The 15,223-nt window shown below is 50.6% G+C and overlaps 4 protein-coding genes across 4 annotated transcripts; 2 read left to right on the top strand and 2 right to left on the bottom strand.

The window, feature by feature from the left end:
• Positions 1 to 4,989: 4,989 nt before the first annotated feature.
• On the bottom strand, positions 4,990 to 7,284 carry N7515_001777 (THO complex subunit THO1/HPR1; the record flags this gene model as incomplete). The annotated part of the gene is made up of 4 exons (XM_056662521.1): positions 4,990 to 6,690; positions 6,742 to 6,860; positions 6,911 to 6,989; positions 7,045 to 7,284. The coding sequence occupies 4 exons, from the start codon at positions 7,282 to 7,284 to the stop codon at positions 4,990 to 4,992; spliced, it is 2,139 nt and encodes a 712-aa protein (XP_056524634.1).
• Positions 7,285 to 7,682: 398 nt separating this feature from the next.
• Positions 7,683 to 12,038, top strand: N7515_001776 (RNA helicase aquarius; the record flags this gene model as incomplete). Its single annotated transcript, XM_056662520.1, has 4 exons — positions 7,683 to 7,891; positions 7,944 to 8,044; positions 8,088 to 11,552; positions 11,614 to 12,038. The coding sequence occupies 4 exons, from the start codon at positions 7,683 to 7,685 to the stop codon at positions 12,036 to 12,038; spliced, it is 4,200 nt and encodes a 1,399-aa protein (XP_056524633.1).
• A 318-nt stretch (positions 12,039 to 12,356) lies between these two features.
• On the bottom strand, positions 12,357 to 13,189 carry N7515_001775 (uncharacterized protein; the record flags this gene model as incomplete). The annotated part of the gene is made up of 2 exons (XM_056662519.1): positions 12,357 to 12,776; positions 12,833 to 13,189. The coding sequence occupies 2 exons, from the start codon at positions 13,187 to 13,189 to the stop codon at positions 12,357 to 12,359; spliced, it is 777 nt and encodes a 258-aa protein (XP_056524632.1).
• A 1,602-nt stretch (positions 13,190 to 14,791) lies between these two features.
• On the top strand, positions 14,792 to 15,082 carry N7515_001774 (uncharacterized protein; the record flags this gene model as incomplete). Its single annotated transcript, XM_056662518.1, has 1 exon — positions 14,792 to 15,082. One exon carries the CDS (start codon positions 14,792 to 14,794, stop codon positions 15,080 to 15,082), a length of 291 nt encoding a protein of 96 aa, XP_056524631.1.
• Positions 15,083 to 15,223: the final 141 nt, after the last annotated feature.

Below are 15,223 nucleotides of genomic sequence, written 5' to 3'. Positions count from 1 at the left end.
GAGATGAGACGTTTGTGGGTCTGATCGAAGTGCCGGGGTGAGGGGCGCTTGCGTAAAAGGATCAGTGTTTCCCTCTGCAATCAAAGGAAAGGGTGAAGCTGCGTGTTCCAGAACTCGAATCGTCCCGAATGTATCCCAGGAAATGGAGGGGATAATTGGGCGCCAACTGAGGGTCAGGTGAAGAACCGGTGTGCACTAGAAGACGAGAAAGCCAGAACGAAAACAAGGCCCAAACGAGGATAAGACGTCAAGCGGGATGGTCTCCAGCTTCCTGGTTTCCTTTTTTTATTTTTCCTTTCCAGTTCGAGTGTTCTGGATCTGATGTTTCGATGTTGTTGATCGTTACGCTGGGCAGCAGCTGTAAGGTAAAAAGACAAGCATCCAACAAGTTAATGTGGTAGCTGGGATATAGCTAGACTGGAGTCCGAGGTATCTTAAGAGGCAAATAATGTGGAAAGGACATCAACAAGCTAAGAGAGAACGAGGAAGTGGAAATAGGTCGCGGATATTAAACGGACGCCCGCAATGGCCCCAGGGTCCACCAGTATAGTCACAGGTTTGGCCACCCGGGATGTTCCATACCCCGATTCTATTGTATGATGTATGTGTCTTCTTCGTTGGAAGGTACTTTCTAAATAAAGATGATGGTCCATGCAAGATGATCTTCTCAACGGCCATAACGGTCATAGATGGACGATATCAACGAGGATTACCCCTCTAAAAAACGAAAGAAAACAAGGAATGGAACGGACAAGACACAGTACGGTGAGCACTTCGGCCAACCGATCATTGAGAAAAGGGAGGGGGTGGGCGAGGGGGTGGGCCTGAGGGCTACAGGGCTGCCTGGGCAGTGTAAACAGAGACCACAATCAGACCATGAGTTCACAGATCAACGCTCGATCTGTTTGCTGAACGAAGATCCTATACTGAACGGTCCATAGCGGCAGCCGTTAACCTCCTTGATTCAACATTAGGTTACAGATGGCATAGTAGTGGTATACGGGTATACGGCAGATACCACCCTAGTACTAGGGTCAGAAACTAAAAGGATCGTCTCGGAGAATTAATCGTAGCCTCCGATCCAATCCCCATATCCGGGCTAAAGCATTTCTGGGCGTTTCTGTACCTTGAATGTACATTTCCGAGATAACACATAGTTACCTCTATACCTATAACCACGGGGATTCGAAGAAGACCATCAGAAGACGGCGGTACCAACTTGAGACCACGAGAGTCCTGCCGTGCACAGAACACAAGACCCCAATCCACATAACGGCCACGGCCGAATCTCGCCATGGAAGACGCATGAAATCCGCGGATGGTATTGGCCGTCTGAGCTCAAAGGCGTAGTGGGAACTTCCACGTCAACCCAGCTCAGGAGCTTGGACGGTAAAGGGGAAGTATGGGTCAGGTGGGACCCGTTCCCAGAAAAAGTAAGAGACCCAGAGAGAGATAGAGGCGAGACAGTGTCCTACTTGTGTGTTCTCGAGAGCAAGAGTTGGGGGTAATATTCAATTGTTCACCGCACGATGGTAAGGATGTGACATGGTCCCGAATCCCAATTCAGATCTATACAGGAGGGGAGAAAAAGAACCAACCGTTGCAACGCAGCAACAGATACCGGAACTCGCATAGCCATGTGTACCATGTGGAAAGGACCAGCATGAAGTGGCGTGCTGGGATCCATAAGAGGTACTCTAAGCCGCCGGACCCTCGGGGCTATCGATCAAGACTAAGCGAGCAGCCACTCAGCAGGCTGCCCGCCGCACTCCATGAATGGATGCATCGGAAAGAAGCGAAGGTATCGATGCCGAGTGGAGTGCTGCAATGTCCGGGAAGGGAAAAAAAGTAAAAAGAAATGTATTCTAATGATTTAATAAGGAAAATCTAGAAAATCGAACGGAAGGGACGGGCTCTCCGAAGCGATGGTCATTGCAGAGGGCGAGAGAAATTCGATAGTTCCATTACGGGGCTGTCTTCTTCAGGAAAAAGGATCAGACCATGCAGTGAGCTCGGTAACTCTTCGGAAATAAGCAAAAAGAGACGCCTTTCTCAAGCCTGCGGGACAGCTCCCCTGGAAATCTCCACATCCGCGATGAAACAGTTAGGGTCGCAGGTGAAATGAGGCGTCGACGCTGCAAATAAAAGATCAGAGGTGCGGTGTGGGTCGATGCGAGAGTCGAAAGGTCCAAGACTCTTGACGAACATCGGGAATACCGTGTGGATACCGGGGTTTGTTGAGCGTGGGATTTGCTGTCTCGTAGCGTGTTACTTTTTCTGTAGTTCCTTAACAGCATCCGTAGAATCTAGTAGGATTAGGAGATAAATCAGTAAAAGAAATGATCGTACAAGAAGATCGAAGACCGTTGGAGATATACATAGTTCTAAAGATGTCAATGTGGAGTCGGGAGGAGAAAACTCGGAGCCGTTGAGTCTTCAATCCCGAATCAGAGAGCGTAGCGAGAGCCGAAACTGACGATCGCGACGTATGAGGATAATAGTCCTTTATGAGTCCTTTGATTCAGCCGAACCTTGGAAATCCTCTACATTGTAGTTATACTACGGACTACTGTACCAGTAAAAGTAGATCTCTAACAAGGACAGAAACCTGATGCCAGGACCCTTCTAATCTCCCCTACCACTCCATACCGATCAGAAATGTTCTAGAACGTGCTGTGCGGGGAAATAAGATCGATACACGATCTTGAGACACTTCAATTTCCAGGGCTGTTTCATGTTGCTGCCTTTCCTTGGATCTTACAACCAGGAACCTGATAGATCAGTTACAGCCATTTATATGTGGTTAATGGACAATACAGTCAGGAACATTAGGGTGACGCAACATACAACCGATCTCTTGGTCTTCGGTACTTCGATTGCATCAATCATAGACGGTATATTAGGCCGATCTCCTGCATAACATACATCCATTTGTATCCGGTTGTAGTCCTTGATAACAGGTCACAGCCCAGGTGTTTCAAGACAGGTTAGACAGGTCAAGTGGACTACTCCAAACTTGTCCTACCGAGTAGTCTTCCCATACTGCGTAGCAAAGACCCAAAATCTTGCCAAGATGCTCACCGGCGAAATACACCTCTTTCCTTTGCACTAACGCGGCGATTTTGCGGCGATTCTTATTCCGGGAGAATCTCAGAATCTGAATGTTGCCTCTATCCAATGAATCGGTCATTGAATCAATGGTCCGATGGATCAAACGCCTACTCTACTAGGTCAGGGTTCTCAGGGACCAGGGTTGATAAGTGCGTAAAAGAATTCGGGTTCGGATTTAGTATTTCCCCGAACAGATCATCCTAAGAACTAGCGGCATGGAATAGTTATGAACCCCATCGACACAACATAACCCGACCACCAACGAAGCATTATTGAGAACGACATGCAAGAACTAAAGACAAGGAATATACCAAGATGATCGCCGATATGGCTACCGTTTACAAACCACCTTCGGTGGCTCTGGGGATGTCCTGGCTCCTGCACAGTGTCCACTCAGTCCAACGCTTAGCGGCTTAGGCGATACTACCGTCTAGCTAGTTCGCGTTAAGTGGGGGAGTCGGAGCTGCGTCTCCGTAGTGGAGGTCCATCATGCAACCGGGCCGCTAGACGATCAGTGCGCGATTTATCTATTGAACTACGGCCGCTTGTTCTCCGCGTGCTTCGCTTAGGCTTCGCCTGGGCTTCCGGAACACCGATTGCTAGTGTATGAAGCAGGCATATCGCCACGACCTGTCGGAAGCGATGTGGGAGAGGGTATGTAATAGAGAAACACAGGAGAAAGGAGCAATAGGGGCCAAAAAGGATTGTAAGTGTGATGGATTGGATATGCTTCTGTTGTTTCTTCAAGCACACCGAAGGAATGGATGAACTCTGTAAATCCCCCTTTTTCTTTTCTTCTGATTTTTCTCTCGATATCCGTTCGTACCTGACAGTCGGATGAAGCCACTTAATCTTATCCGAGTCTGCTAAGGTACGGAGTAGACTCATTCTGATACAAAAAAGACAGGGGTTAAGTGAAACATGGCGGCGACGTTTGGCCCCCATTGGCGCCACTGGCGATGAATTAGTGAAGTTTCGGAGGAATACGCAGAAACATTCAATGTAATACATGTACATACTACAATTATTCTGCTGGTTTACTCTCGCTTCTAAGTTCTTGCTTCATGCAGGAACCACTTCACAGCCCATTCGGCATGGTATTAAAGTTGTCGATCAGCTAGTACACACATCGAGGTCCGCTCTTAGTCTCCTTGTCCTCGGGATTCGGGAACAAGATGCACCGCTTCAACTAGCGGCCCCGCTTGCATGGAGCTCGCATTCGTTTAGAAGGAGCTTCTCTCTTTTCACTCGGCAGAGTTGCCGGTTTTTACTCTTACTTATGGCGGAGATTGAGGTGAGACTGTGAGAGAATACTGGAAGATCTTGGCAATTAGGAGGAAAAGAAAGAGGTGAGTAACTACATCTACGACTTGGGAGCGAGAGAGAGGAGAGAGACTTGGATTCACGAACTAAAGGAGCTGACGCTCCAAACTAGCTAACCAGGTCTTTGCCTCCGGGGACATCACCACCTACACAGTCGGTTAGGTGGCTCCCCATAGTAACCTTGAAGCTGGTGAAATGACACCCACTTAGGTAAAGCATCGTCTAAATCCCTCCCTGCCTGCAGGGATGACCTAGGACACACCGAGGTTCGTACTCGGAAACCAAACCAGCAATTTCTGATTGTTTCGACGCATACAACCGGGATGTCGCAAAGGATGTAGGTGCATAGATGTGGTAATCTCGGGTTCATGTCACGGATCGGATATCGCGATGTTGATGCATGAAATCCTGCGATCCTTGAATGATCTGGGTGTTGTTGGCTGACGGCGTGACGGCGCCAAACGAACACTCCGGGCCCTTGGGGGAATTTCTAAGCGAAGGGGTCAAAGCCATGAGGCATTCAACAAAATATCTTCAACGAGTCACATCCAATCTTTAGGTGGCAGAGTTGGTAGCAGGGTCCTCTTTCGTGGCGCTAGAAGTGGCAAGGGTCTCTCCGTTGTCATGAGTGCTCAGGTCTTGTTGCTTTTGGCCGATGACGTCGCTTTCGTCAACTTGCATGTCTTGGCCGTTGGTGCCCTCAGCGCCATCTTGAGTGGGAAGCTCCCGACCACTCTCAGGTTGGCCAAGAGGAGCATTCTCGTCTTGACGCTCAGTAGGCTCCTTGGTTTCACCCTGCTCTTGATCGCCAGTCGACTCTTTGCCGTTCACGGCCTCGTTGGTTCCAGCAGGCAGGTCCTGAGGTCCATCGAGAGTCTGGGGGAGGTCCCGGGCGTCGCCGGAAGCAGTTTGCTCGTTCTCCTTACTTTCTGTGGGGCTTTCGAACAAGACTTGTAAACCATTCCCATCACTGCCAATCTTGTCGAATGTAGCGAATTTTCCTTTCGCGGAGAGACGCAATATCCGCCAGGACTTGCTGGCTTTAGCCCCCTCGGCAATCACCTTGTCTTCGTCAGTCATCGCCATATCGATGTCCATTTCATCGTCCATAATGCCCTTCAGGAACGTTTCCGCTGACGGAATGCTGTAGCGATCTGATTCCTTGAGACGATCCATATTGGCCAAAGCCTCGGTGTCGGAAAGGAATTTCAGATCAAGCGAGCCCATCGGCGACGGACGAAGGCGTTTGTTGGCATAAGCCTTGACAGCATTCTCACGCGAAGCCGTATACTCCGCCGACGAGATAGCTGGGCGTTCAATCAACGGACAGCCCTCGGCTTTCCACCGAACCCAGTTTTTGTCTCGAGACAGGACTGTATCCACCATGCGATAGTAGAATTGTCCTCCCGGCCCGCCTCGCAGGTATTCCTCAATGCTTTTCCTCATGCTGGTCGCCCACTTGGCGTCCTCATCGTTCAGGGTAAATCCGTACAGAACGGACTTGTTCGTTGCATCGGCAAGGCGAGATTTAGAACTTGGTGTGAGAGAAAGCACGAAGTCGAGAAGGATAAGAGCTTGTACGAGAACATGTCGCCGGAAGGCAGTATCACTGACTTCTAGGTCAAACAGATCTCGGCTGGTCAAGTATTTCGGATTGAAGCTGGTAGCGACTTCAGTGCTACCCTCGACGCGCTTGCGCTTGTTCGACTTGCGGGCATCTTCTGAAGCTCGAGCAGATCTCTCATTTTCCATTTCGGTGTTAATGTTCTTGAAGGCGACCAGCGTAGCTTCCAGTCCAGTTTTGAATGATGCGAAGCGTTGAGCGTCGAACATATTGCTCGGTGAGGAGAAATAAGCTTGAAGGCTCCAGAAAAGCGGGTAAAGCGCGTTCAAATCGACATCGTGTGGCTTCTTCTGATCGTCTGTGGAAACGACGACCGCGGGAACTTGTGATGTTTGCTCAGATGGAGTCTGGGACTCTGTCTCGCCAGGTTTCGAGGCATCGGCCCCTTCAATCATAGGTGTATCTTGCTCCTGCGTCTCACTGGATTCCTTCGTAATATCGTCAAAAGTGGTGATATTCTCCGAATGGAATTCGCCGCGAAGATTGACCGAACTCTTATCTCCCAGTGGGAAGCTTTGGAAGAGGTAGATAAACACCCTGCCACAGAACACTGTATCCTCTGCACGCGACAGTCGGCGAAGAAGCTCGTTACATGATCGTAGAATGACCAAGCTTTTCTGTTTAAAGTGTCTCTGGTGCGAAGTCAGCTAAACAGATCCAGAACATGACGGGGTCATACTAACCTTGGTGTTCCTCTCTCGTCGTGACTCCAAGTAGTCAAACACCTTCCGACAGCCATCAATAGTCTGGCTATCCAACAGCTCTTCGATGAGCCAGAAGATCAGGCCGGGTTCGCATTGTTCTGGTGATTGTTAGAGGCGTATGGATCGCGGGTGCACCGTAAGAACTGACCGTTATCGGAGAAGATTGAGACAACGTCAAGGAGATTCCAGATTTGGATAAAGGCAGGATCGTCGATGGAAGTCGAGGCCTAAGGCGAGTGTGTTAACAAGGTCCTGGGGACTAGACTTATGCACGGGTCATACCAAGACACGATAGAACTTCTCGCGGAACGCGATTTCAACGGCCGCAAACTTCGTCTGCTGGCTCATGCCTTGCGTAGCCTTATTAGCCTCTGACGGTAGTTGCCAAATCGACTCGCCCAGGTGCGTTTCGGTCAGGGGGGGTTCGATCTGCTTGTCGGGTTTGGCCTTCGCGGCGCGATTTAAGAGGTCGTCCACCAGTCTTTTGTAGACCTGAACACCAGCAGCATCCTCATTCGCCATTTTTGCGAATTTACTCCCGAACGTCGTCCAATGCGCCTAGAAAAGGCTCTTCGGGGCGGTGTTTCAAGGCGCTGTCTCGCGTTGTCTCAAGCGTCTTCAGGTGCGGCTTGCTGGTTCTTTGGATTATTTGGTGATATTCCAGGTTATTGATCAAGCGCGTTCTCGATAGTATCTGTAGGTGAGGGTAAATGAAAGAAAAAGAAGAGGACTTGGATCGGTGTTAGAAAGAAAGCAACAAATTGATCGGAGTGATTGAGGCGGCTCGGCGGAACTTAAGAGCCAAGACTTTTGGAAAAGCTCCCCCCAGCTTCACCAACTCAGATGTTCCCCGACTGCGCCAATCAACCCCTCCCTGATCAACCCAATCAATTAGGTTAAGGGACCTATTGACTCTTGCGATGGCGCAGAGTCTTGAATCAAGGCCTACAGTCGTGGACTTTCGCGACGAAAGCCCGTGGGTGCAGCTAGCCAAGGCCCACTGGCTGAACGCGAAAGTCCGCAAGGCCAAGGCAGATGTCATCAAGAAGCAATTGTGGGATCCTTTAGAGGCAGAGGCCTTCAATAGTCGCTCGCTATTGATCCTAGAGAATCTGAACATTCTTGAGAAGTATGTTCTATACACAATCAATGCTGCCTGGCTATTGCTAACTGATGTCCAGGTTCCTGTGGCCGACCTACACTGAGGACGCATCAAACCATCATGTGCTGCTGATTGCCTTGATTGTCAGCGTGAAACATCGCGAGCACTTGCCGATATGGGGTGAGTCAATGCGCCAACGTCTACAGGACGACAAAGCTAACAGCCTTAGACATCTTCTCCGACCGTCCCGATGACTTCTCCAATCTCTTCCACCGGATCCTCTCGATGAGCATTGGCCATTCAATCTCGATTCGCTCTCGACTTTCGATCATATCATTCATTATCAGTGCCTTCCAGTCTCTCGAGAACACACTTATTCGCAAAGAATGTGCGCCCCTCGTTTCGATCTCAGTCTGGCACAACCTGGCTAGCGACGCAACCAGAGAGCGCATCATTGCGAAAGCCCCAGCACTCCGAAAGGCATGGAGAGCCTCAACAAAACGTTACGAGGCTGCCGACGATGCGGCCAAAGCAAAGATGCGCTTTGAACGTTCATGGTTATACACAATGCTCTTGGATTTCTTTCAAAGGATGAATGGGCCTGACAAGGACCAGAATGAGAACTTGTTATACTGCGAACGTTTTATGGAGCTTTTGGTTGATCTCGAAAGTCAGCTTCCAACTAGGCGCTATGTTAACACGCTATTGAAGGACCTCAACCTTCTACCAGTCATTCGCCTTTCACAATTATATCGCGTTCCCGAGAATGCGCTCCTCCGTGACTTCCACGGGCTGCTCGAGCATTTTGTCGAGTTTGCAATCGACGACTACACCGGGGAGGCTCTCTCTCCACAGGGAGTGTACGATCTACACTGCCAACGATTGTCCCAGTTGCAAAGAACCTCAATGAAGTTCTTCAAAGACAAACTCATGATTCTTGCACTCTCCAACATGGGATCGATTGAGAAGCGAACAGATCTAGAGGGACAGCTGGCTTCACTAGATGAGTCCGAACTCGAGAGCCTTTGTGGCCACCTGGGTTTCCGCACAAGCTACCCAAAATCTTCGAATATCACCTTGGACCGGCAATTTTATCTCGAAGTTTTGGCATCTTTCTATGAACGCAAGATCCCGTTCCAAGAAGCAGTCGAGAAGTTGAGCCCCCTCCCGACATTAGAACATCTATACGATCCGGCCCTGTTGCGGAATGAGACATACGATGGATCCAGGCCTCTGGCAATCCCCAAGCTGAACCTCCAATATCTGAGTCTTGGAGACTTCCTTTGGCGCTCATTCCTTCTCTACCGCTCGGAAGCATTCTTCCAGATCCGCAAGGATATGGAGTCAGTTCTGAAACGCCTACAGCCAAAGGCGGCCCGTGATGGAAGCACCATCTTCGAGGGCTTCTCGCGGATGGCAATTCCAATCTCGAAGCCTGCTATCATTGATGTTGCGCCCCCAAAGGTTGGGCAAACACAGCCGGCTTTCGTTAGAGCCGAGATCGCGATAGAGGTGGGAAGGCTCGCCGATAATGTCAGGAGAGAATGGGACTCGCTCCGTCCTGACGATGTCGTCTATCTTTTGGCAGTTCACCCCCCGACTGCCGCTCACCCGGGACAGGCTGCTACCGAGGCCCCGAAGTTGACCCATCTTCGAACCGCCGAGATCGTACAGGTGCTCGATGAGCAAGGTCGGGCACTGCGGCAATACCCTGGTCAGACAAATGGCTCACAGTCCCGGGCACGGTTGCGAAGATTGATCGTGAACTTGGATGCGGCTGCGTTCAAAGCGGACAAGGACAAGCAGGCCCATGGCAAAGCGGACGTTTACCCCATGATCAACGTCATTGTACGAAGAAAGGGCAGGGAGAACAACTTCAAGTCAATTTTGCAAACGATGCAGAAGCTCATCGTGTCCGATATGACACTTCCTTCTTGGCTTCAAGATATCTTCCTGGGCTATGGAGATCCCGCCGGTGCTCAATACACACAACTACCCAACCGACTCAACACCGTCGACTTCCGAGATACCCTTTTGGACTGGTCTCATTTGGTCGAAAGCTTCCCGGGGATTCAGCCTTCGGCGGCTGAGAACTCCAGCTTCGGACCCCCCTACGTTATCCATTATGGTAACCAAGAGCCTGTGGCAGAGCCTCCCGCGCCCAAAAAGCGACGCCGGGAACAAGCTGCAGAGGCACACTCGGCGCCTAGCAACATGATGGTTTCCACATACAAGCCACCAAACCCTGGTCCCTACCCTGTCGACGCACCCAAATTGAACAAGGTCCGATTCACGCCCGCCCAGGTGCAAGCAATTGCATCAGGAACACAGCCTGGACTCACTGTCATCGTCGGACCGCCTGGTACCGGAAAGACTGATGTCGTAACCCAAATCATTAACAACATCTACCACAACTTCCCCAAAGAACGAACGCTACTCATCGCACACAGCAACCAAGCGCTTAATCAACTGTTCCAGAAAATTATTGCTCTTGATATTGATGAACGGCACTTGCTGCGATTGGGCCACGGCGAAGAAGAGTTGGAAACTGAGTCCAACTACAGTAAATACGGACGAGTCGAATCCTTCCTTGATAATCGCAATCAATATCTATCGGAGGTGATGCGGCTGGCAGCATCAATTGGAGTTGAGGGTGCGCATGGAAACTCTTGTGAGACTGCAGGCTACTTCAACACAGTTTATGTCCAGCCGGCATGGGCCAAATTCTGGGATCGTGCACACTCCGAAGGAGTATCATCTGAAGAGATTATTTCCTCCTTCCCGTTCCATGCATACTTTGCAAACGCCCCCCAGCCTCTCTTCGAAGCTGAAGCCGCAAAGGAAGCGATCATCGACACCGCAGCAGGTTGTCAACGCCACATTGCTCGAATCTTCTCTGAATTAGAAGACATTCGGCCATTCGAGATCCTAAGACAACCTCGCGACAAGGCGAACTATCTCCTCGTGAAGGAGGCCCGAATAATCGCAATGACCTCTACCCATGCAGCTATGCGCCAGCAAGAGATTGCTGATCTCGGCTTCCACTACGACAACGTGGTCATGGAGGAAGCTGCACAAATCACCGAAGTCGAGAGTTTCATCCCCAATGCTCTTCAGAACCCCAAGAACGGCGAACTTCCACTGAAGCGTGTGGTTCTCTGTGGTGATCACTATCAGAACTCCCCAATCATTCAGAACATGGCCTTCCGCCAATATGCCCATTTCGAACAAAGTCTCTTCTTAAGGCTGACACGACTGGGTGTCCCCGTGATCAATCTGGATAAGCAGGGCCGTGCGCGACCTTCCATTGCAGAGCTCTTCCGCTGGCGGTATAAGGAACTCGGAGATCTCCCGGTCGTTGAGACTGCTCCGGAGTACCAGAAGGCCAATGCCGGTTTCCAGTTCGATTACCAGTTCATCGATGTGCCCGACTACGAGGGATCCGGTGAGCGGGAGCCGACACCTCACTTCATCCAGAACCTGGGCGAAGCCGAATACGCAGTGGCCATATACCAGTACATGCGCCTCTTGGGCTACCCTGCCTCCAAAATCTCGATCTTGGCCACGTATGCTGGACAGACAGCTCTGATCCGGGATGTGTTGACTCACCGCTGTCTCAAGAATCCCATGTTTGGGATGCCCAAGATCGTGACGACGGTGGATCGGTACCAGGGAGAGCAGAATGATTGTGAGTCTAAAGATCTTACATTTTGCCACTCAAACGTTCAACTTTGCTAATACTAATCTAGATGTGATCCTTTCGCTTACTCGAACCCGCAGCGTCGGATACCTGCGCGATGTCCGTCGTCTCACCGTCGCTCTCTCCCGCGCTCGGCTGGGTCTGTACATCCTCGGCCGGCGTGAAGTTTTTGAATCGTGCTACGAGCTCAAGCCCGCATTCGACCTTCTTCTACAGCGGCCTGATAAGCTCTTGCTGGCACCTGGCGAGATGTTCCCGTCTTCGCGAGAGGCTAACGCTGCGGTTGAGGGTACGCCGATGGCGAGTGTTGAGCACATTGGACAGTATGTGTTTGAGATGACGCAGGCCAAGATCAAGGCCATGGGCGATGGAGATATCACCATCGGCGATGCCGCACCTGATGGTGAGGAAGATGGTTATGTAGATGAGGATGAGGTCATGGGCGCTGATGAGGGGGATGAAGATATTGTATGAATTCTTCCATATGAAATGGTTACAACCACACTCAACGAAAGAGTTGTGGTGACATGATACTCTGTATTTTCTCTTTCTTTCAAAAAGATCCTCCGTTCTCTATACACCTCAATCCCCCACCCAAAGGAGGTGCCTTAAGGTTACAGGAGTAAAATGAGTAGAGACTGGGCTTGCAAGCGTCACCTCTTAGTGAGGCCTCGATAGGATCTTGCCATGGACAATAACACCGAATGGCACGATTGAGTAGACAAACAGATCTCCATTGAATCTACTTCCCACCCCAATGCAAGACAAATCGTAACTCATAAACTCCTCAACTTAAACAACACTCGCCTCCGCCTTAGGCGGCCGATCCCCAAAGATAGTAGTCCCAACCCGAACCTGATCACTACCAAGAGCAATAGCGCCCTCAAAATCCGAGCTCATCCCCATACTAAGTTCCAACTCCTCCTCCCCGACCAACCCCAACTCCCTCACAACCCTATCCCTTGTCTCCCTCAAACAAATAAAATCCTCATTTTCATTCTCCGGCGTCGTAGCCTTCGACCTCGCAATAGCCCCAATAGTCATAACACCCTGCAACTTCAGTCTCGGACACTGCTCCCGCACATACCGACAAAGCCCAACAGCAGCATCGGGCTCAACACCAGCCTTATTCGTCTCGCCCGAAGTATTAACCTGCACATAGACGCGCAGCTTCCCGTCGTCGTGGTTCGTCGCTGCCGTCTCGGCGCTCCGCTCCCCCCCCCCTTATCCAGCAGCTTTGCCTTCTTCTCCGAGTCGACGCTCTCGACAGCCCACAGGCCGCGCACGTCACGCGCCAGCGTGACGCATTTGTTACTCTGCAGCCCGCCGATGAAGTGCCATTTGATGGTTGGCGGGAGCAGGCGGGATTTCTCGAGCAGTTCTTGTAGGTAGTTTTCGCCAAAGTGTTGTTGCGATGCTGGCGGTTGGTGCAGGGCGAGCGCGTCGGAGGCGGGCTTGAGTTTGGATACTGCCACTAGACGGACGGGTTTGGAGGGGTTGGGGGATTGGAGGGTGGCTGTGCTGATTCGCGCGCTGACTGCTGTGATGTTTGCCAACAGTGTGGAGGCGCGGGCGGGTGTTGCTGTGGCCATTGAGGGGGGTTGGGTTGGTGCGGTGGTTGTCATTGCAGGTTGGAGAGGACAATGCGCTTTCTTTCGGGAATCCTTTTCGAGGTTGTTGGATATTATACAGGTGCACAGGCAAGTGACTGTACAAGTTGAAAAGGATGTATATCCAATTGACTAAGAGGTAAATACGGACCTCGGGAGTAGACTTGAGCTATCTAGAAATCGGATTACAATCAAGGCCTGAGGCATCGATTCCGCGGGCAACTCCATTCACGTGACATTGTGCCACCGCCACGCACGGCCCACGGCTGGTCCCGCGCCACACGATCTGATCGAGCTCCGTTTGCATCTTAAAGATCGACACTGAGATCATCCATCTTGTCCAGACTCCAGCCCATGCGGTGCCCAGGAATGTCAAGTGACCGTTGACGTCCAACTTTATATTTCTTTTCATCTCGCCATCTCGGCGCTAGACGATACAAAGTCCACTCCGCATAGAATTCCTGCACCCTCCTGGCGCCAAGTCAGACAGATCTCTCCAATCACGGATCTGCACGACCCCTGCAAAGAAGCGCCGGGTATGAGCGGATCCTCCAGTTCGTCTCAACCTGTCAGGGCTGAATGGCTCCCGGCTAGCCTTTGTCGATCAGATTGTCGCCGTTGAGTTTCAAACTCACCACCTTTGATGCAGGATCTAGAATCTCTATTTTTGATTGTTACAAGGCTGCATTATTTCATCTTCGACAAGACTGCCTTTGTTGAACCTGTTGAAACAGAACAATAGCCGCCTTTTTTTTCTTTTTTCTTGTTTCGCTTTGTGTCAGCCAAGAATGCCTGCAGCCTGGGCATATTCAGTTTCGTTGCCTCGCCTGCCTCTGTCCCCCAACAGGCGCTTGCCAAGTTGGTTCTGTGGCCTTCTACTAAGTAATAATAGCTCAAGAGCCGAAGCGAAACTTAGTTGCTCTCGTCCAGACAAAAATACGACCTAGTTCGGTGGTGTCAGATGTAACCTGTATAGCTATAAGGCGACGGATGGGGTAAGATTCGGGGTCTATAAGGTACTAGTCCCCAGCCATCAGTCTTATAATAGGATCAATCCAATACACAATATGATTGGTTATTGAAAGAAATCATTATTGAGAATCCTTTAATTCTCTTTGACGTCAGCTCTACTCAATAGCCGTGGTTCCATTCATAGAACCCAGTCAATGGTCACTATTATAACTCATCATTACATTATCACATCCGCCGTTGGCCCGGAACATCTTAAAGAGCTTACCCTCACTTTTCCCCATTTCTTCTTACTTCCCCAACCTCTCCGACTTGAACCTACATCTACTATCTCATTATCTCCTCGCGTCTCACCTCAGCTGGACTGAACCCGAGGCTTTGAAGCTGTGGACACCTCAATATCAATAGCTGAGACCCATACTCTTCCGGGCTTTCCGATCAAGCTTTTCAGCTAGACAACGCAAACAATTCACATACCATTTCCACCTCATCTGGCATTTGACATCCTCATTCACCTGCTATTTTACCAGCCCTCAGCTCGACCATCGACTCCGGAGGAAACGCATAGCGGGACCTGCACGAACCCCAACAGTCGACTGTCAAAACACCTTATCTTCTCAAAGAACCGCATTCATCTCACAACCCACTATGTGCCGCCAATACTTCACACTCTACGAGTGGTGCCAATGCGAGGAAGACGCGGGCAACAGCGTCTGCGCCGGCCACCGGCGGAACAGCTGCCCAGGCGTCAGCGTCGAGACCGTGCATATGCATTGTTTCTGCAACTCTCATGCAACCCGCAGCTTCAAGTCTGAGAAGCAAACCCGCAAGGAGGAGGAGAAGGTGCGGCGCCGATCACAGGATTCTATGGATGAAAAGGCTTCCTTCCATCGTCGTTGGTATCAGTGGTATCAATGGCGCGGTCTGCGATCGCGCTAGATTAACCATGGTCACTTTACTTCTAAGTTCTTCTATTCTCTGTCTATCTTTCTACAGCTTTGGTGTTTGGGGATCTCGGTTTAAGGTTATGGGTGCGGTTTTACGGCGTTTCATGGGATGGATGCAATGATCTAGACGGTC

The sequence above is a fragment of the Penicillium bovifimosum genome (assembly GCF_028826915.1).
Source record: "Penicillium bovifimosum strain IBT 22155 chromosome Unknown utg000002l_segment0_segment0, whole genome shotgun sequence".
Taxonomy (NCBI): domain Eukaryota; kingdom Fungi; phylum Ascomycota; class Eurotiomycetes; order Eurotiales; family Aspergillaceae; genus Penicillium; species Penicillium bovifimosum.
Note: the sequence above shows the minus strand (reverse complement) of the source record. Positions and strands in the feature narration are given on the sequence as shown.